The sequence below is a fragment of the Diceros bicornis genome, chromosome 23, assembly GCF_020826845.1.
Source record: "Diceros bicornis minor isolate mBicDic1 chromosome 23, mDicBic1.mat.cur, whole genome shotgun sequence".
Classification (NCBI taxonomy): Eukaryota; Metazoa; Chordata; class Mammalia; order Perissodactyla; family Rhinocerotidae; genus Diceros; species Diceros bicornis.
Genome location: NC_080762.1, coordinates 33,407,259 through 33,428,937, shown reverse-complemented (window position 1 = coordinate 33,428,937; position 21,679 = coordinate 33,407,259). Strand labels below are relative to the sequence as shown.

Below are 21,679 nucleotides of genomic sequence, written 5' to 3'. Positions count from 1 at the left end.
CTTGCCAAGTTCATCTGGGACGTCTAAGTGCTAAATCCCATGGGTATTTCTCTGCTCTCATCTCACTCAACTCCCATTAACATTTGATGTAGCCAAGCACTCCTTCCTTCATGAAACTCACTCTTCTGTAGTATTTGAGGACACTGTCTTTCCTCACTGGCATCACTTTTCAGTGATCAGTGCACTTTGCCAGCTCCTCATTTTCTAACTAAGCTCACGATGACAGAGTCTCTCAAGGCCTTCCCTCTGGTTCTCCACTCTCCGTCTGAGGGTCTCATGCTCATCTGGGTTTAGAGGCTGCTTCTATGCTGATGCTCCCAAGTTCATGTGTTCATCTCATATCCTCTGTGAGTTTTACAGACTTACATCTAACTGCCTCATAATCTCCACGTGAAAGTCTTGGACATACGAATTAACATGTCCAAAACATAACTTTTTTTTTTTTTTTAGTTCAAATCTGTCTTCTCCTTCCTCTCCATCCCACACTCTCAGCTCTCCTCATTTCAGTAAATGACACCATTATTTACCCAGAAGTTTAGAGTTAATAACTTGGGACTCATTCTTGATTCTTTTCTTTTTCTCAACCTCCATTTCTCATCTATAAGAAAGTCCTACTGAATCTAGTCCAAAACATATTGTTTAATTCCCATTGTCACCACCGTAGGTCATTACCATCATTAATTCCATGCTTATTTCCACTTGAATCCATTTTTCACTAAGCAGCAAAAGCGATCTTAAAATGTAAATGGGAGTATGTAATTTGTCTAGCTTAAAACTTTTTAATGCCCAGGAATACCCTTCCCTTAGATATCTGCTTGGTTTGCTTCCTTTAAGTTCTCTGTTCAAAGGTACCCTCATCAGATGGACCTTTCTATCTATAATAATGTACAATATTCCATTACCACCCACAGCACTCCCTATTCCCTTTACTCTGCTTATTTTGTTTTCCGTAGGAATTATCACAATTTGACATACACCCTTATATCTATCTACAATGTTAATTCCATAAGGGCAGACACTTTACCTAACTCACAGAGGAGCTCAATAAATGTCTGCTTAATAAATGAATCAATGACTGTCTTCCCATAGTACACAGAATAAAAATCCAAACTCCTTAACCACGGGTCTAAGGCCTTGCGTGAGCTGGCTTCTTCCTATCCCTCAAACTTAACTTGTGCTACTCTCCTCCTAGCTTATTCTGCTCCAGCCGAACTGATCTTCTCTCAGTTCCTTGAACACGCTCTTCCCATGGTACCTGAAAGGCTGTTATCTTCTCTTTTGGTGTAGCTAGCTCATTCTTATGCTTTGGTTCTCAGCTTAAATGGCATTTCCTTAGAGAAGTGTTCCCTGACCATTCTATTTGAAGAAGCCTCCCATCCCCTTATTTCATTTCATTTCTTAGTGGTTTCTCTCATAGCAGTTTTCATAATTTGATATTAATTTATTTGTTTAACCGTACATATTTTAAAAAATTTCTGTCTTCTTCACTAAAGCTCCCTGAAAATTGGGATTAGTTGGCTAACACAGTGCTTGGTAAGTTGTAGACATTCAATAAATATATGTTAAATGAATGAATACTTTACAATTCTGGTAAGAGCTGCCTATTGATTTAAGTTCAAGGATTATTATTTTTAAGGATATTTTTGAGGTGGGGAGAGAAAGAAGACTGAATGCCTGACTATGTGATACCAGGTAAGCTTGCAACTAAAGCTGCTGATCATGAATTGGATGTTATCTGATCTACTAGCTATATATTCGGGTGTGCCTAGCAGCAGCTCATCATTAGTAGAAATGAAAGGACCTGAAGGATGAAGGTAATTCATGAGCACTCCATGTGTGTGCCTATTCCTGCCATACTATCCCTACTTCAACCTACCTAGGCCTCATGAGATATTTCTTATGTCAAGTTGACTAAGGAAAAAAAAATTCCAAATTCCAAATGGCTTTGAACAAGATGGCGGGACCATATAAAGTACACTGATGTGGTGTTTTGGCCCCTTTCAGGGATGACTCTAAGGAAAAGTGTAAAAGCGATATGTCAAGTATTTCCCTGCTACTTTACTACAAAGTAGAGATAATGTGAGTTGACGACCCACACTTTGTTCTGCAATTAGTGCATCAGTCAAATGGTTAGGAGGTTGGTAAGAGTGCTATTGGAGGACAGATGGCAAGAAAGGCAAACGTTTTATATGGATGAACTTTTAGAATGATCCCAGAATAAAAGACTACCTATATTCCATGAACATGTTTACCAAAAAGTTAACAGCAGTGTGGAAAATGCTGTTAATAGTCAAGTGGGCAAAATGACCACCTCTGAGGATATCTGGCAGTCTCCTTCCCAGACACCAGTACTTTGTGCAATGGGTTCATGTACTAAGTGGTGCCACGGTGCAAGAGATGAAAACCGTGCATGGACTAAACACAGACTTTCCCTTCCTCAGGCAGACCCAGCTATTGCCACTGCTCAGTGACTAATATGCTGCCAGTGCAAACGACCCTGGGTCCATTATGAAGTACCTTAACCATGGGACAGATAGCTATCTGATGGTAAGGAGATTATATCAACTCTTTCTCTCATGGAGGGGGCATCTATTTGAGATGATGTCTAGAATAGACACTTACTTTGGATTTTGATTCTCTTTTCCTGACCATCAGGTTCTGCCAGTAGCCTCAATAATAGGATTACTTTATATGCCTTATATATCATCATGCTATCCCACACAATAATGTTTCTGACTGAGGAACTCACTTCATGGAGAAAGATTAAGACAATGGGGAGGCTGCGGGAGGCACCAGTCCCTTATCACCCAGAAAGAGCTGGTTTTGTAGATTAATGACTCAGAGTGGCAGCTGAGAGACATTACTTGGGCAAGGTTGGGGTGCTATCTTGTAGGATGAGGTGTATGCCCTAAACTAGTAATCATTAAACGATAATATTTCTCTCACTGCCAGAATGAATATACAGTTCCAAGTAGTCAATGTGTGAGGATGTCTTTCGCAATCATAGCTAATAAACCACTTGGAAAATTTTTGTTTCCTTTCCCTATAAGTCTAGCTCTGCCAGTTTGGAGGTTTAATATCCAAGGGATGTAAAAATGTACTTGGAAGCTGAAACAGCCACATGACCACTTGTGACTTTCATGCTAATGGGTGAACACGTAAAATGTGGCCACAGTGTAGCCTGGGTGACTGATCCTGATGAAGAAACTGGGCTGTTGCTACACAATAAAAGGAGGGAAAAATTTGGATGGACCCCAGAGAAACCTTTTCACGCTACTGTATCCATCTGAAAAATTAATCAAAGATTTTTAAAACACTATCTATTAAGCATATATAAAAAACCAATTTCCAATGTCTCAGGAACGTGGGTTTTGGTTACTCCACTGGATAAAGCATCTTAATTGGCTTAGGGGCTGGTTGAAGAAGAAGTGTACAGGTGACAGACGGTAGAGAAAATAAATCACAAATATCTGCTTGTCCTCCTGATCAGTTGCAGAAACAAATACTGTAGCCTCTACCCTTGCTTCCTTGCTATCTCATATATACACTAACATATTTTAACTAACATATTTTATACATTTTAACTAATTTCATTTCTCTCTCTTCCCCCTATCCTCCACTGTTGAATACAGCATGTGTTGGCTGTGGGTAACTTTATAATTTAGTCCACCAGCTAGAGAATATTGAGAAGGGATTGCAAAAGAACCAGAGGGTGACTGGACATAACTAAGGGATCTAGAACTAATGGAGCCAATGATGAAATTTTCAGTTGTCTCCCTTGGGAAGGGATGAGTGGATTTTGGTTATGTGAAGGAGAACTGCACTGTTAGGAGAAAAGTTTTTTTAAAGTGTAGGTATGGAGAGAATGGTGTATGAATGAGTTTGAGAAGCTAAAGGACTGTAGCAGACCTCTGCTGTTTACAGACAGCCAATATCTGAACATCTCCTCCTACAATAGAGCCCAAAAAGGGGAAGACAGTCCCTCTTTCTGCTGCTTGTTAGAGACTGAAGCTCAGGCATTCAGATGTTTCTGTCCTGGACTTGAAGCTTGAGAGAGTGATGCAAAAACACAACAATGTTTGAGGTTAATGGTGGAAGTGGTGGCTGTCAAACTGAGAATCCAAGTGACATGGCAGCATATGCCCACAAACTTTTGAAATCACTGCAGGAAGGCTCAATAATGGCAAATATGAAAGGGTATTACTTCTGGGGTTTCCTCATGCTGCAGAATAATTTCACATCAATGATACACGTGGCAGGGGTCTTTCTGCTTCCTAATACGTTACTTTGAGACTCTACTGGGTTATGAAGATAGATGGATAACACATTTTGCCTTTGCCTAGAAATAATATGGAGCACATATATTCTTCCTAGTTATATTCTCTGGATCCACCCTCTTCCTACTTGCCCTCGCTTTCCTTCCTCCCTCTTCCCCTCTCCTCCTCCTCCACCTCCATATCTAGGGACACTGCTGACTTAAGGCCATTCAACTGCTGAATGATTCTGATACTGCTCCATTCCACAGGCACTCTGCTCCACAACTGCAAGGATAATTTCTGCTGTGCTTGCTCAGCCTCCTTTGAATGTTCAAGTTGCCAACGTTAGAGTTGCCAACACATGTCCTGCTACGCAACACCAATCTAACACTATACAAGGAGCAACAACAGGAATAGTTACTAAGCTTCTAGCCCAGGATATTATGGAACATAAGCCATACAAAGATTAAAGTATTAAAACAATTTTCCTATTGTAAGTTAATTATTTAGGGGATTCAACAACTGAAACACCTGCTTTATAGCAGGTTTTGGTATAATCAGATTGCATTTGCAAGGTAGTCAGTTGCAAAATCTCTGAAATTTTGATTTTAAAGGTGACTGCTTTTAGAGGCAGGAATAAAACAAAGCCTGGGTTGTCTTATTCTTGAGATGGGCTTGGTGAAACAAAATGTCTGGAAATGATATTATTTTAGCAGGGAAAATCTATAAAACAGCAGAAACCATGCAAGTAATTCTATGATGTCTAATTAGCCTTGGTGATAAATTTTTCTGCTGATAAAAAAATACAAAACAGAGAAGTATTTCTACACAATCCCTGAGCTGTCCACATTTTCTTGGGTCTCATACATTAAAATTAAAAAAAAAAATAAGAGTTGTACTGTAGCTGGGAAGAGCACATGCGGTTCACATTTGAGGCTAATGTGAGTCACATATGTGCTAAATGCACAAGCCTTATACATATATACACTTCGAGCAAACATCCCGAACTGTGTTCAATAGGTATGTACTTTGTACCTTGACTTCAAAGAAAAGTCTCCATTTGGAACACTTTTAGGGATAAGACACAAGAGAAAAAAAATTAAGCCTAGATTGATGCTGCACATAAACTAAACTCAATATTTCATACATTTATTTTTCAGCATTTGCCTCCCAAGTCAAGATACTGTTTAGACACAACAGGGTGATTATCTGGGCATACTAATTAAATAACACAGGGCAAAAAACCTTTTGACAAAATTATTTTGATCTAAAATTATTATCTTGAATAAATATTTGGTATACACATACAAGTAACATTAAGGAAGTAATGATGAAATTTGGAAGATAAAATGATAGCTTTCATTCTACTTCAAGGAGTTATGTGATACCTTTTATATGAAGCTAATTTCGGGGTCTGCTACTTATTAGTGAATAAGATCATTTGTTGTCTTATGCAAGAACATTTTAAAATGGTAGTTAACTATTATGTATTATTGTAATATAGACAGCACTGTCCAATAGGTCTACCAACCCTAAATGAATCATGAGAAAGGGATGGGGAGAAATATGCAAACTGCTGAGATTGGACACTACTGGGTTAGGAACATTGTTTCTATATATATTGTTTCTATATATATTTTATATATATATATATATATATATATTTGTGTGTGTGAGGAAGATCAGTCCTGAGCCAACATTCATGCCAATCCTCCTCTTTTTGCTGAGAAGACTGGCCCTGGGCTAACATCTGTGCCTACCTTCCTCCACTTTATATGGGACACTGCCACAGCATGGCCTGACAAGCAGTGCATCGGTGCGCACCCGAGATTTGAACCCAGGCCGCCAGCAGCGGAGCTCATGCACTTAACCGCTATGCCACGGGGCCGGCCCTCATTATGTATTTTTTAAAGAGTTAATTTTCAAAATTGATTATAAGTTCCATGATGGCAGTGAATACTCAAATATTATGAAAACTTAACATGAATATTAATATATACATAGGTGACGATGTTAAAGGGGAAAAATAAGGATATAAAAAATAAACATTTAGTAGGAAAATACGTCAAAATAGTGTTAAGGTGGCAATATTATACATTCCCTCTTTCCTCTATTTTTTTCCCCAATTTCTATAATGGTATACTAAACTTTTAGTATAAATTAAAACTAAACATGATTAAATTTGCAATTTTCATTACACTACAATACAAACTACTTTGAGATGTGTAAGAAGTAGAAATAAAATATGTTGCTTACCTCTCCTTCATCCATATTCAACCACTGCTTTGGGTCTTCTTCAGTAGCCAGAAACGCTATCAATTCCAAAGCAGTAAGACGCGTCTGACGTCTTGATGAGACAAATATCAAAACAGGTTTGGCTGGAGAATGGCTTCTAATTGCTGTTGAAAAGTTGTGGAAAACAAAATGGTAAGGCACTTACACCAGAATCTGAATTTCAATAGGATATCAAATGGGTACATGAAAGCTAATGCTGTACATGATTTAAGTGAATTCTTAATTTGGTCATGAAATTTAGCATTATTCAAAGTACTACACAGATCTGAGAGCGTATTAGAGAAACGATAGGAAAGGAAAGGTTGTTGGCCCTTCCTAAGGGGGCAAACTGCCAGGGACAGGGAAGATTTAACTATGTCGACTCCCAGTTCTGTTCTGAGCTGCCAAGGAAACAGACACTTAAAACTGAGACTCTTTTAATAGCTGTATTAATAGCTGTATACAGAGACTAAACCTTAGGTAGAGTTTCTATTTCTGAGTTGTGTTTCTGCTTGCCTAACCAGTGATATTGCAGAGTTAATTGCTCCTCAGGTCTGGAGAGAGTCTAGTCCTGCAGGGTGATGAAAACGAAGAAAAGTCACAAAAAATTCCTTTTATTTTTACCCTGTTACCAGGAGATGGAAAAATTAAGAGAGTGTGTATCAACAAACTAGTCAGAGAAGTCAGAAGAATGTTTTCCCTTTGTTTTTCTAAAAACATATGCGTCAAGTTTCAAGTACGAAGATAAAAAAATGTAGAAGAGAGATGAAGAGAGTACCATCCCTGAATCTATAGCTGAGTGATGGCACATGGGGAGTAGACACACAGAAGATAAGATGAGTAGTTTAAAACCTGGGTAACAAGACTGAAAAAAAAATTACTTAAAGAGCTACATAAATCGTTTGACCTAACTGGAAATGAAGTTTCTTTGCTATACAGAAGTTCCAAAATGCTGATAAGATGGCACCAGTAGAATTTATATTATGTGTATACAGTGCTCTTAAAACAGTCAGAGATATTTAAAATTTTTATATAAAAAGTTCAATCTCCTTGTAATTTCTTGTTTAAAATGTGAGCTGCAGAATTTCTTTTTATGGGTTAAGAAACAAGGTTTATAATGGAAATGTTTATATGACCTTAAATATATTTACATCCTAAGAGTGAGAAATAAAGCTATCATAAAATCATATTTCTCAACTTAAATAAAAATTGTGATCCACTACAGGTATAGTAAATAGTTTATAAGGATAGCAGCCGTACTGATACCATATCAAGATGAGTCTAAGTATTTCAGTTATTTATTGTTGATTCACATAACACAAAATGCTTCATTTCAATCATTGGTATGCAATCCGCCATTCCTTAAACAGATATAAGCAATCTCAACACTACATACTATGAAAAATAAACTCATTTATCTTATTTCTCACTCACAGTTTATCAGAATACTATAGAATGTAAATGGAAATGCTTTGATAAATCATATTAGAGATACACTGTTTAAAATACACGTATTAGTACAATATTGGCATCATTTGTACACATAATCATGAATGAATCTGTCTCTTTTTTAAACCTCAACATTTAATGGATCTTTGCTGCTGCAAGAACAGGTGTGGCTGAACAGCTCAAGGCAGATTTATTGTTCATTAGTGATTTTGTACAATGCTTCTGTGGAGGTATAAATAATCTGAACTGCCAAGACTGGTCTCCAGTTCACAATCAATACTTCGATTCTGTCATAAGGCTAATTACAGCAGCTAAAAAGTCACCTCACAACTGTCACCTCACAATCAACAGCAGTTCACATTAGAAAATTTATTTTGAAGGTTATTTTTAATTGATATAATAAATATTCCTTATGCAGCCTAAACAAAACATGTGTCAATAAAATAGGAGTATTATTCTTAAATCTTTCTTGCTTGCCTAATTTGTTAGGGCAAAACAAAAAAGAAAACACAAAAACAGAAGCATTGTAAAAAAGTACTGAAATTTGTAAGTTTTACCATAAAACTTAAGATTATGTGATTTTTTTTTAATTGCAGCTTTTTTTTTTTTTTTTTGAGGAAGATTAGCCCTGAGCTAACATCTGATGCCAATCTTCCACTTTTTGCTGAGGAAGACTGGCCCTGGGCTAACATCCGTGCCCATCTTCCTCTACTTTATAAAGGGACGCTGCCACAGCACGGCTTGACAAGCGGTACGTCAGTGTGCGCCCAGGATCCGAACCTGTGAACCCCAGGCCGTGGAAGTGGAGAGCGTGCACTTAACTGCTATGCCAGCAGGTAGCCCTGCAGCTTCCATGTATCATTGTTCAAGTACTAACTACCATAAAGAAACACCTTAAGAATGATTTGATTAGTTTTTAAAATCACATACGTTTATTCTACTACAAAGATATTATCATTTATGAAATCTCATTTTCAATAGTTAATTCTACATATATATATATTCCTTAACAGTTGAGGTAAATAGTTATAGATATATGTAGAAGTGGGAGCAGTATCACTCTTTCAAAGAAACCCAAATTATCTAGAACACTTTTAAAGACTACCATAAAAAATGGTTGCTATTTCATTCCAAGAATCTAAAGCTTACCCTGAAATGTAGGCTTATTCATACTAGCCATACGAGGACAGTAATGTTGACCCGGGAAGCCCTGAATGTGAACTTCCAGGGGAACTGGACGTACTGATGGTCGGAAGTTGAACAAGCCCATCTGGAGTAAAAATGAGAGAAACCATTTTCAGTTTTTACATTTAAGTTTATAATGTTATAGTGCCTCCTTAATGCGGACCTCTAAGCCACACTATTAAAATGCCTGATTTATTGATCTTCCACATACCTGATGAATATTGAGCCAGTCAGCAAGGTCTCTGGCATTAGCTAATGCAGTAGAGAGTCCAACTATTCTAACAGGCTTTTCTGTGTGAGATGAAATGAAATTCGTTCGAGATACAATGACTTCTAGAACAGGGCCTCTTTCCTCCCCTAAGAAATAGGAATAATGCACGTTAATCACTGAACAAGTCCTGACGCTGGTTGTTGCAGGTACGAAAGTCGAAGTTGGTAAACTGGCTTCAGATACAGTGGTACCCACCTAGCAGATGGATCTCATCTATGATGAGAATAGTGACTTGCTTTACATAGTTCCTATTTTGCCAGCTTCTGCTGACTCCATCCCACTTCTCTGGTGTGGTGACGATAAGGTCAGCCTTGGCAATGGATTTCATATCTGGAGTCACATCCCCTGTTAGTTCAATAACTCTGGAAGGGAATAAAAATGATCCCTTTAACTTTTCAGGAAACACAGGACCTTGGAAAGGCAAAAACATATCTTTCAGAATACAGTTTTATAATGCTTACAACTATTTTATCTCCCTTTGATTTCTGAAATTTTCTAGAGTTGAGTCCAAATTATATGCTTAAGAATTCTAAGATAATTTCCTACCATAAAATGAAGGACATATAAATTCAAATCACTGACAATCTAACTTTTATGTAGATACGCAAAGGTGTCACACTTTGATTATGTTTATAAAATCTCTGCTTTCCGTGATTTTATAGAGTTGAACTCACACCTCCTTCTCCATACATTGGAATAAACACCTTTCTAATGAGGAAAAGTGTTAACTTATTAAGACAAAAGGAGGCATTTATTGGGGCCGGCCCAGTGGCACAAGCGGTTAAGTGCGCGCGCTCCGCTGCGGCGGCCCGGGGTTCGCCGGTTCGGATCCCAGTCGCGCACCAACGCACCGCTTGGCAAGCCATGCTGTGGCGGCATCCCATATAAAGCAGAGGAAGATGGGCACGGATATTAGCCCAGGGCCAGTCTTCCTCAAAAAAAAAAGAGGAGTATTGGCAGATGTTAGCACAGGGCTGATCTCCTCACAAAAAAAAAAAAAAGGAGGCATTTATCAAGAATATGATTATGTATAAACTTCATTTATTTTCTTAGATTAAAATTTTCTATAGATATTATAGGCAAATTCAAACATTAGGACATAAACAAGAAAGCTGGGGCAAATATGTGCCACCTCATTCTGAGCAGATACCAGTTTTATAGTGATAAAGAGGGAAATCTGGAGGCTAAACCAAAATTTAGGTAATCATTACGTAATTTTTACTTCTGTACTAACACTCAAAAAGCAAAAAGGAGCAAGATTAGTTCCTCCAAGCATAGTGTTCCCAAAGCTTTTATTTATTTTTATTCATTTTTTATTTTAACATTTTATTATTTTGAATATGTAATACATTCATATGGTTCAAAGACTATGTAGTGAATAGTCTCTGTAACATGTCTATTCTCCAGTCACCCAGTTCTCATTCTGAAACAACCATATATTTATACTCCTCACCACTTTTTAAAGACAAAAGATAGAATACTTTATTTAAAACATGTATTTTACAGTAACTCTGGGGACCATTTCTTCAGCAAAAATAGAGAGCTCATTCTGTTACAGAGCGATACAATATTTTCCACTATGTGAATGTACCATAATTTATTTAGTGATACTCCATTGGACACTCAGGTTACCTGCAATCTTGCTATTGAACACAATACTACAGTGACTAATATTGTGCAGTCTTTAAATATTGTTAAAAAGTGATGTTCTTCAAAGAATATTGGTAAATTATTTACATGCAAAATACCTTCTAAGTGGTGTCTAGAAGTTACTCTGAATGATATACAAGAAAACTAGATATAACTTATGTTTCTTTTGTTTTAGAATTTAAAAATTTTGAGAAAATTATCTTGCCAAGTAAAAGTATTATATTAAGTAATTTAAGGGATTCATTTTTCAATCTTAAAGCAATGGGAATACTGATAACATAAAATAAGTAATATACTACCTTTAAATAAATGACTGAAAATCGTAAAAGCACTGAATAGTTTTATGCAAATCTTTTAGTTTTTAGTTTCTTTAGATTATTCAAAGCATATCTTCTGAAAAAAGTATGAACTTACTTTTTACCAAGTTTTTCTTCTATTCTAACTTTCCAATCATCCATTCTTTCACGTACTAGGGCTTTTAGGGGTGCAATATACACTGCCTAAAAGGGGGAGGGGAGAAAAAGACTCTCATGAAATCATGACAGCACTTTCAAATACAGGTAAACTCCATAAAATTTATCAAAATATGACAATGTGGTTTTAAAATGTATCTTTTAATATGGAAAGACTTAAAATTTTAATTTAATGGGAAAAAGTCATCAACTTACTCAAACTACATTTATCCAAAGTAAGATAAAATTATAATACACCATAAAAATATTGACAGAAAATGTAAAAAAAAGCATCAGAAGCATTTTCTTTGGGTATGTTATAATAAAACTATCTTCTGACATAATGTGAAAAAAGAAAAAAATTATGAGACAATATATTACATAGAGCAAATCAGAGTTCTGATGAAAATAAAAGTTTTTCCTGGTATTATGATCAAGAATTATCTGAGTTGTAGCTCTTTCAAGAAAAAAGTTACTAATTTTGAAATTCTGAAGAGAAATAATCTGGTTGTTAAAATTTTAATGCAGATTTTATGGATGACGCCAGTCGTACATTTTAGATGTTCTATCTTTTGTTTTTAACCACCTAGTCTTTAATAACCCAAATTTACATACAGATTATTCACTGGAAAAAAATTTTTTTCCTTTATAAAATGTTTCAAATTTAGAGTAGCGCTCTACTGTTACATTAACATGTCTCCTACTGGATCACTAAGTATATAATAGACTGAGAAGTAAGAAAACTTAAAGCTTAGCAGAGAAGAAAAGCCACTAGTTATAAATCACTGAAAAATGAAGTTAAAACATTTCTGAAATCATAAATGATGAGGAATTTAGCATATAATTCCAATCACAACATAGCTTTCTTGAAAAATAATGTTTTTAAACTGTGAGTACTCTACATTTCAAGAATGCTTAAAATCAATAGTTATTTGACGTGCCATGTTATTTTATATTAACTAATGATATCATGGCCATTTGAAGAAATATGGAACAAAAGCTGCCTCTGTATTTTCTCTGTATAATCAAACTGTATTTGTTAAAGTATTAGCATTTCCTTCATAGCCTAAGGATTTGATTATGAATCATTACATATCTTATAAGCATGGCTATGAATTAGGTATCTTACAATGAAACTGCCTACGAATTGCAGATATTTTACAACGAGGAAAGGACATATGAGCGCCAATATGTACATTAGAAATCTAACTAGAGGACTCCAAAGTTTAAGGTAAATTTCCTTGTGACCAGTTATTCCAATATTGATCTAGCCCCTCCTGGAAAATTCACTGAGAGAGTGACAAATCTACTCATTGAGTTCTGCCAGTATATTTAGAACTGGCTGGTTTACAGATTATGAACTGCCTTTTCTAACTGAATGTTAGCATGTGATTCTTTCAAACAGACCTTTGAAGTAGGGTACTTGTTGAAGACTCTGAAAATGGCTAATTCAGCTGCAACAGTCTTTCCCGATCCAGTGGGTGCTCCAAGTAGGACATTACAGTCTGTGTGATACAGTGTATGAAATATTTGTGTCTGCACAGGGTTAAAGTGGCTGAAGTTGTACAGCGCTTCATATGCTTCACATCCCAAAGCCGTGATTGGTAAAGGCTGAAGATCCAGTAATTCTGAAAAGATACAACAGGTACTGCCACACAATAACTGGAAAATATGCACAATACTAAATGCTGTCTCTTAGGAATAAATTATAACAATCCTTAAGTCTTTAGAGGGAAAAAAAGCTTACCAAAAATTCTATTATACTAGTTACAGATCTTTTTTCCCCTCTGTTAACACATTTATAATACTGACATATTAAATGCTTTTCTGGGGGAGTTCCCCATAAGCCAACTATTATAATGCTATACCTTTCTCTTCCAATCAGGAAAGTAATTTGAATGACAAGTGGTATGAAAACATCCATGTTATAGAAGAAAACTAAATCTATCCCAATTTGTAGAAAAAGGAAAATCATTTACAAACTTCAGTATTAGAATGGTTAGTAATAGCAAATGACTTTTGATCTGTTAAACAATTGACCAAACCAGAGTGGCTGATTGAGCTCTTTCTCTAGCCAATGTAAACTAAAATGAACTTAAAATAATTCCAGGAAGAAACTTAGGTATGAGTTTTAAATCTACTAGGCAACCAAGAACTGCACTGAGAAAACACTGAGAAAAACTAGATTTAGTTGTATCTCATTAGGTAGACTAGAGGTCTAGAGGATTAGAAAGTTAAAATGATTTAGAGAAATAAAGTTATAGTAATATACCCTTGAATTCGACAGATCTTGCATTTTCCCATAATCCAGAAAGGTATCAGTTAGAGAACTAGAAGGCAGCTTTACTCTTAGGATTATCTCATGCAAGATGACTCTACTCATGTGAAGTTTGAGTGAAAAGAAAAAAAAAAATCAATAAGGAGACATGGTGTTCTGTATTCTGAGTTAGATATTCAGAGTATAGTTTCAAAATCGAAAGTACAGAGAATTCTCTTCTCAAAAAATTTACTTCAAAGTAAAAAAAGCCTTTTTTTTTTTTGGAAACGGAGGACCGTTTATCAGGCATATCCAGACATCAGGCACGCCTTCTTTTTTTTTTATAATTTTATTTATTTTTTCCCCCAAAGCCCCAGTAGATAGTTGTATGTCATAGCTGCACTTCCTTCTAGTTGCTGTATGTGGGACACGGCCTCAGCATGGCCGGAGAAGCAGTGCATCGGTGCACTCTCGGGATCCGAACCCGGGCTGCCAGCAGCGGAGCACGCGCACTTAACCGCTAAGCCATGGGGCCGGCCCAAAAAAAGCCATTTTTAAAAATATTATCCTTGCCCCACTGCTCCGCTCTATTACATAGGTAACTGAGAGCTAATTGTATGTTTACTACACCAGATTATAATCTCCTAAATTTTCTGTAGCACTGAAAATCAAGACAGGAGGAAGTCTTAATTTGCAATGCTAATCAAAGCATAGACATATTCTTAATAAAGACTGAAAAAATAAACATTTTGTTATTTTACTTCTGTGAAAGATGAAGATCTTTCTTGGCTGATACGGGCTTAATGGGATGCCTATATATATACTTTGAACTAAATAGAATCAGGAATCATTGAGGTTACATCACGCATTTTTAATATCTCTTGAGATGTCACAGTGGCACATTTATTGCTTTTTAAAAGGTAGTCAGAAATCAACTAATTATATAGATAGGGTGATATGTGCCTAGCCACTCAGCAGAGAAGTGATTACATGAGCATTATAATGTTAATGCATGTTAAAATCAAGTAGTGCAGTCAAAGAGACCTAGTAGCGATGTTGGTAGCATATATTTTATTTACGTTTATTTTTTTGTGAGGCAGATCTGCCCTGAGTTAACATCCGTGCTAATCCTCCTCTTTTTGCTGAGGAAGACAGGCTCTGAGCTAACATCTATTGCCAATCCTCCTCCTTTTTTTTTCCCCCCAAAGCCCCAGTAGATAGTTGTATGTCATAGTTTCACATCCTTCTAGTTGCTGTTATGTGGGACACAGCCTCAGCATGGCCGGAGAAGCGGTGCCTCGGTGCGCGCCCGGGATCTGAACCCGGGCCGCCAGTAGGGGGGGACGTGCACCTAACTGCTAAGCCACGGGGCCAGCACCGGTAGCACATATTTTAAATTAAAGTACCAAACATTTTTATATATTTTATTTTGAGATCCTACATATCACATATAAGCATATTTGAAGAAAGATAACCAGAAAGTCCTCTTCAATGAGTAGATCAGTAAATACTGCAATCTCATTATTTTTCTATGTTGACAAACTTTTTAGTTCTCCTCTGCCAAGATATCAAAGTGGTATTAAGGGTAGTCTAAAGTATCTCTCTTTAAGATATGCTAAGATAATGAACAAGGTACACATTTGATAAAAAAAGAGTAAAGTCACATTAATGCCTTCTTTCATTTCCCAAAAGATTGTCAAATAACGTGTTCACTAAAAGAGTAAGAACTAACACTTTTACTTTGAAAAAGACAAAGAGCTTGTCTTTGGAAGAATTACAAGGAAAAGAAAAGAGGATTTTCATTTTTCTATAAATTAAGGACCTCTTGAAATCAATACTCATCCATTATGAATTCTCAATGAGAAGAGAATAAACTTAACACACTAATTAATTAATAGATTAGTCTCAGGATAGTTTTGAAATAGAATTATTTTATAGGGCACTTAAAGGTGTCATTATAAACATTTATTCATGAAATTTTGCTTCTTTAACAAGTCAAAATAAAAGGCACTTTGCTCGTGTTATGAAAATCTAAAATGGATTTATGTCTGTTACAATAATGTAAAACACTGTTATATGACATTGCATATCACCATATACCCTTGTATAATGTTAGTGTGGAGAAACAGAACTAATATAAAGGTACACATTGTTTGTAGCACACAAACTGACTCAAGATATATGTGAATCCATTCTGGAGTGATATTACAACATAACTTCTTGGTATTAGCACTTTTTCGGTGTGGAAGCACACCATATGGGAGGAAAAAACTCTACAATTCACTTTATTAATTTAACATACTAGAAATAAGTTTAAGTAAGTTGTAATAAACACAAAGAAAAAAGGATATCTCAAAAGTTTTACAGAGAGCACAGATTGAATGTTGACACTTGGAACGAAAAAGGAAGATATGGAGAAATTATAATGATTACATTTAAAAATAGAGACGAAGGTAAAGTAACACAGAAACAGTCTCATGCTTGTTAAACTATTAGAATTGAACTAGGCTTAGTTTAATGTTTTTAGAACACAAATTAACAAAAATTAAGGCCCACCATTTAAGTTCTACAAAATGAATGCATACATAGATTTGATTTTGAAGTCTCTTTTCAAACTATATTAACAAGTAAGTTGGATATTGACTCAGATTAAGACAAATTTAAAGCATAGACACTTTGAATATTAACTAAAACAACAATTTTGGAAAATCAATGATTCACATTACTATTGAATATGTTACCTGTATGGGGAGGATGTCTCTCTGGTAGAATCAGATGCTGAAAATTGATAATACATACAGCCTCAGCTCCCAACCATCTATCAGACACTGCTCGGATGTAGTATTGGGAAGGCAAAGGCTCAAAAATAGGGATTGTAAATACCAGTAGTTGAGCTTCTTTACTAAGAACCTGATGTGAAATAAAGTCTAAAATGAATACGGATATTCTAGTATCATAAAAGTCTTATTAGTCTATTGTTAAGACAATGGTATCTATAGCAAGATGCACTAAAGATAAAATATCTTAGATTTCTAAATAGCTGAGATATTCAGGTACTTCAGAAACTTGTGGGTAGTTCCCTTATGAGTACACCTGGTATAACAGAGGGTAAAATTGACATTCAATTTCTATTATTTCATATGCATATCACCATGTATTAACAGGTTACCAATTTGACTCATCAGAATTCCCCAAACTTGATTCATTCAATTACTTAACCTCATGATTTTTATCAAATTATTTACTTATTATTTTTCTTTAATTCTATCACTACCTTAAGTGGAAAATAACAGAGTCACTTGGCATAAATAGAAGGTAACCATAAAGAAACATGCAATAAAAACAAAACATTGCTATGAAATTCTACTGCTGCCCACCACAAGTCCTCAGCCTGAACCTTGTCTCTTTGATAAAAAGAGAAGTTAGGAGTGAAGCAAAGTTAAACATGTTAGCATCAAATTGAGTTTTTCTCTTGGGATTTATAGAGAATTAAAAAAAAATGCCCCGGGGCCGGCCCTATGGCTTAGCGGTTAAGTGTGAGTGCTCCCCTACTGGCGGCCCGGGTTCGGATCCCGGGTGTGCACTGACACACCCTTTGTCTGGCCATGCTGAGGCGGCGTCCCACATACAGCAACTAGAAGGATGTGCAACTATGACATACAACTATCTACTGGGGCTTTGTGGAGAAAAAGGGAAAAGGAGGAGGAGGATTGGCAATAGATGTTAGCTCAGGGCCTGTCTTCCTCAGCAAAAAGAGGAAGATTGACTTGGATGTTAGCTCAGGGCTGATCTTCCTCACAAAAAAAAAAAAGCTCCTTTCACAATGTGACTCAATACTCTTTAGTACTGTTTATTGTAACACCTAAAGTTATGATTATTTATTTAATTTTATTTATTTTTTATATTATTTTTCCCACCTTCGACATACTCCACCCTCTAGAAGCCATGCCTTAAACCATGACAACGATTACAATCCAATTTCTCAAACTAAGATCACATTGAATATATCAATACTGTAACATTTCATTAGTGTTTTCTTGTAAAGCTAAAAAGAAACATAAAAAACTAATAAAGCTTTAATGTCACTATGAAATTAGAGAAATAAAAACAGAAATTGTTATTTAGTTTATATTGTCTTTTTATGATAGCAACATACTAAGGATATAGCCATACATACATATTTACCTGTTTTTTAAGAACTATAAAATACTCTGAATGATAAATATGATCATTTGTAGGATCTTCTACCCAAATCCACCAGGGTTCTCCTACTGTCCCATGGACCTAGAAGAAAAAGAGTATAATAATACTATGTATACTGTAACTCAAGCAGGGGGTACTGTTGTTTGCATACCCAGCACCCATTCCTCTTTCTCTTTTTAAGAGCTTTATTGATATATAATTTATATAACAAAGGTTAAAGTACAGAGTTCAATGGTTTTAATATATTCATAAAGTTGTGCAACATCTCCATAATCTAATTTTAGAACATTTACATCACTCCAAAAACAAATCTTGTACCAATTAGCAGTCAATACCTATGTTCCCCAACTCCCCAACCTCCAGCCCCTGACAACCACAATCTACTTTCTTTATAGATTTGCCAGTTCTGGACATTTCATAGAAATAGAATCACTTAATATGAGGTCTTTTGTGACTGGCTTCTTTCACTTTTCATGTTGTGCCATGCATCAGTTCTACATTCCTTTTTATGGACAAATAATATTCCATCAGACAGACATATTTTGTGTATTCGTTCCTCTCTTTCTTTTTTTTTTTCCTAATAAAGCTCAGTCTTGTTTAGTATTCATCTGTCTTTCACGTGCCTCAGGAGAAGGTGACCCCATCTCCAGGAATAATTTTGATTAGCATAAGCTAATCAGCCTGTGGCATCCCCCTGACAATATTTTGTGGTAAGGGACAGGCACATGCCCAATTAGACTGAGGAAAAGGTCTCATGGTCCAGGCTCTAGGCTGCTGAAGTGGGGGTATTTTCCTCTCTCTTGAAATGTGAACAAGGAAGCGTGAAAACATTTGGGAAGTAGCCAACAGTGTCAGCCAAGCAAAAGGATGGAAAGATCCTGGGCCTCGAATGATATCATTACACAGAAGAACTGATCATCTTTAGGGCCTATTCTACCTATGGACTTTTTATTGTGGAAGATAATATATTTTCTTGCTTAAGTCAGTTTGAGACAAGACATGTTTTCTATTCTTGCAGCCAACTGCATTCTAACTGATAGAGTTAACTATGAAAACAATTAAGTACTCTATCTTATTAATAAATTCAAACAAATTGTGGGAGACTCATTATGGATACTGACAGAAGAAAACAATGTGAATAAAATAGGAAACTTGAATGCATTTCAAAAACTCTCTTTTAAATATGAAACTTGAAATATGAGTTTCTGGCTAAGTGTAATTTTATATATTATGTAAAATTTTACATTTATAGAAATATGAAATATAATTTTATATCATCTAGTCCTCACGGAAATTCTGTGAGAAAGATAATTATTATTAATATACATGTTTACAGAGGAGGGAACTGAAGGAGTTAAAGGTTAGAACACTTTAAGACCAATGGTCAATTTGGGTTAGGACTATGGTGTGGTAATTTTCGAGCATATTGCTGAACAACATTCATTCACATTAAAGATGTATTAATGTCAGGTAATGCAAAAGGTATTTACTTATACTTAACTAGACCTTACAATAACCACGTAAAGTAGGCATTGCTATACTACAATTACTGATTTACTTGTCTTCCCCCACTAGCTTCTTGAAAAAAAGGACTGAGTCTTACTTGCCTTTGTATCTACAATCTCTACTCTACTGTACTCTTTGCACAGGAACTGGTACAAAGACAGACTTTAAAAAATGTAGATTGAATAAGAAGATCCAGAGTCGATCTTCACACATATATAATAACATCTAAGGTACTGAAGCAAGAATATAAGAAGGGGTAAAAACAGAAATAGGAATGTGATTGGAGCCAAACAAGAGCATTTTCAAGGACTATGTATAGTGCTGAATGTTCAGAGAAGTAAAGAAAATAACTAAGAAAAAGTCATTTATTATGGCGACCAGTCAGTCTTGGTGATCACTGAGAAAGCAGTCTCAGCAGGAAAGAAACAGGTGACCAGGAGGAAAATGCAGAATACTCTTTCCACAAGCCTAATGGGAAAGGAAAGAAGAGAATGATCGTTTGAGAAACAACAGGATTTAAAAAGGGTTCCTTCAGCATGGAGAATCTTGAATTGTTAGTAGGCTAAAATGACACAGTAAGTAGAGATGGCAAAAATGAAGATAACATAGAGAAAATGAAAGAAGACAGAATTAAACAAAGTCCCTGTGGAGCTGAATTCACTAAACCATTATTCAATGTTGAAATTTTAGGTTTCCTAGATGTTCTGAAGATGTCTCATTGGTTGACATATTAATATATCACATGTTTTTCCTGAGGTTGAGAGTAAATATTACTACATTTTTTTTTTTTTGAGGAAGATTGGCCCTGAGCTAACAACTGTGCCCATGTGGGACACTGCCACAGCATGGCTTGATGAGTGGTGCGTTGGTGTGCACCCAGGCTTTGAAGCTGCGAACTCTGGGCCGCTGAAGCGGAGTGGACGAACTTAACCACCGGGCCAGCCTCAATATTACTACGTTTTTAATGAATCTTCAATACTAATTATTTTTAGAGGATTTTCTGTATGCCTTGAGGACAGACGTAAGGAGCTGTAGTTGAACCTGCAGTACAGACATTTTTGCTTAACACTGATATAGGTATTTTCCACTTCTACCTGATCATTCCAAGTGAAATCAGGAGAGATGCTGAGTGTCACTCGGAGGACAGTCCGTGTGATGGGCTGAATGGATGCTTCCATTGTAACTGAAGGAATCTGATGAACACATTGTTTGACCTTGAGTCCAATATTCACATGATGCAGCATGTGACCTGCAAGAAAAACATCACATAGAAGAAATGTGTCCAGAGTGAAAAAAAAGCGGTATAATCTGACTTGTAAATGGGATTTCAGAGAAGGTGATTTTATTGCTTGTTTTATGATTTGCTGTGTAGAATAGTTGACATTCTTGACCTGGCATGTTTGAATATTTTGTAATAGTTAACTTGAATTAGCAATTCATAGCTCTGAAAACCAGTATCAAGGTTTCTTCAGCTATTAACAGGGTTCTTAAAATTACTGAGACTTAATAGTGTTTAAACTACTATAAACAGTTCCACTTTTCTCCTAGTTAGTTTATGACACATTATAGAAATATCTAATATTTTGTGAAAACAGCCATTAATTTATTCAAGGTCTATGTTGAACTCTATAACCACGATGGGAAATGCTTTAGCAATCAAACACAACTCACCCGTCCACACACATTTCCACAAAACATAAAGATAAAATATGGTCAATATAGCACAAAATTAACCACTTATAAACATTTTCATAAATGATCAGATTCTGAAATACAGATATGTATGAGGTGGGGGTGGGGGTGGGGAGTCACAAACAGGTGTTACTAACTGCAAACATTTTCCTACTCTAGTCCAAGCAACGAAGTGGAAATAGATTGTGTTTTATGATATCAATATTTCTTGTATGTCTTGGTTCTTCAAAATATAATTTTTAAATCACATTTATGAACAAATTAAAATGTTGTATGTTCACTCAAATTTGAAACTAAAGTGATCTTCCGTATTTTGATAAAATGTTTACATGTTATCCCAATGTGAGTACTCTCAACTTCTCTAGTTAATATCCTCAATTTCTCCCTATTTTTATTGATACTTCCCTTCTTCCATTCTGTCTTAGAAGAACTGTTCTTACTACACAGGTGAAATAACTATCTCAGTCACTCTTCACATCTTTGA

General features: G+C 35.8%; 1 protein-coding gene across 1 annotated transcript in view; it reads right to left on the bottom strand.

Moving 5' to 3' along the window:
• ASCC3 (activating signal cointegrator 1 complex subunit 3) overlaps nucleotides 1-21,679 on the bottom strand; it is a 336,770-nt gene that overhangs the window by 97,310 nt on the left and 217,781 nt on the right. Inside the window, exons 22-30 of the mRNA XM_058566571.1 lie at nucleotides 20,598-20,752; nucleotides 17,980-18,078; nucleotides 16,536-16,704; nucleotides 12,945-13,165; nucleotides 11,500-11,585; nucleotides 9,631-9,797; nucleotides 9,376-9,521; nucleotides 9,129-9,249; nucleotides 6,513-6,655 (exon numbers count right to left, since the gene is read on the bottom strand). Of these exons, the coding sequence (XP_058422554.1) occupies nucleotides 6,513-6,655; nucleotides 9,129-9,249; nucleotides 9,376-9,521; nucleotides 9,631-9,797; nucleotides 11,500-11,585; nucleotides 12,945-13,165; nucleotides 16,536-16,704; nucleotides 17,980-18,078; nucleotides 20,598-20,752 (1,307 nt within the window). The remainder of the gene's footprint in view (nucleotides 1-6,512; nucleotides 6,656-9,128; nucleotides 9,250-9,375; nucleotides 9,522-9,630; nucleotides 9,798-11,499; nucleotides 11,586-12,944; nucleotides 13,166-16,535; nucleotides 16,705-17,979; nucleotides 18,079-20,597; nucleotides 20,753-21,679) is intronic.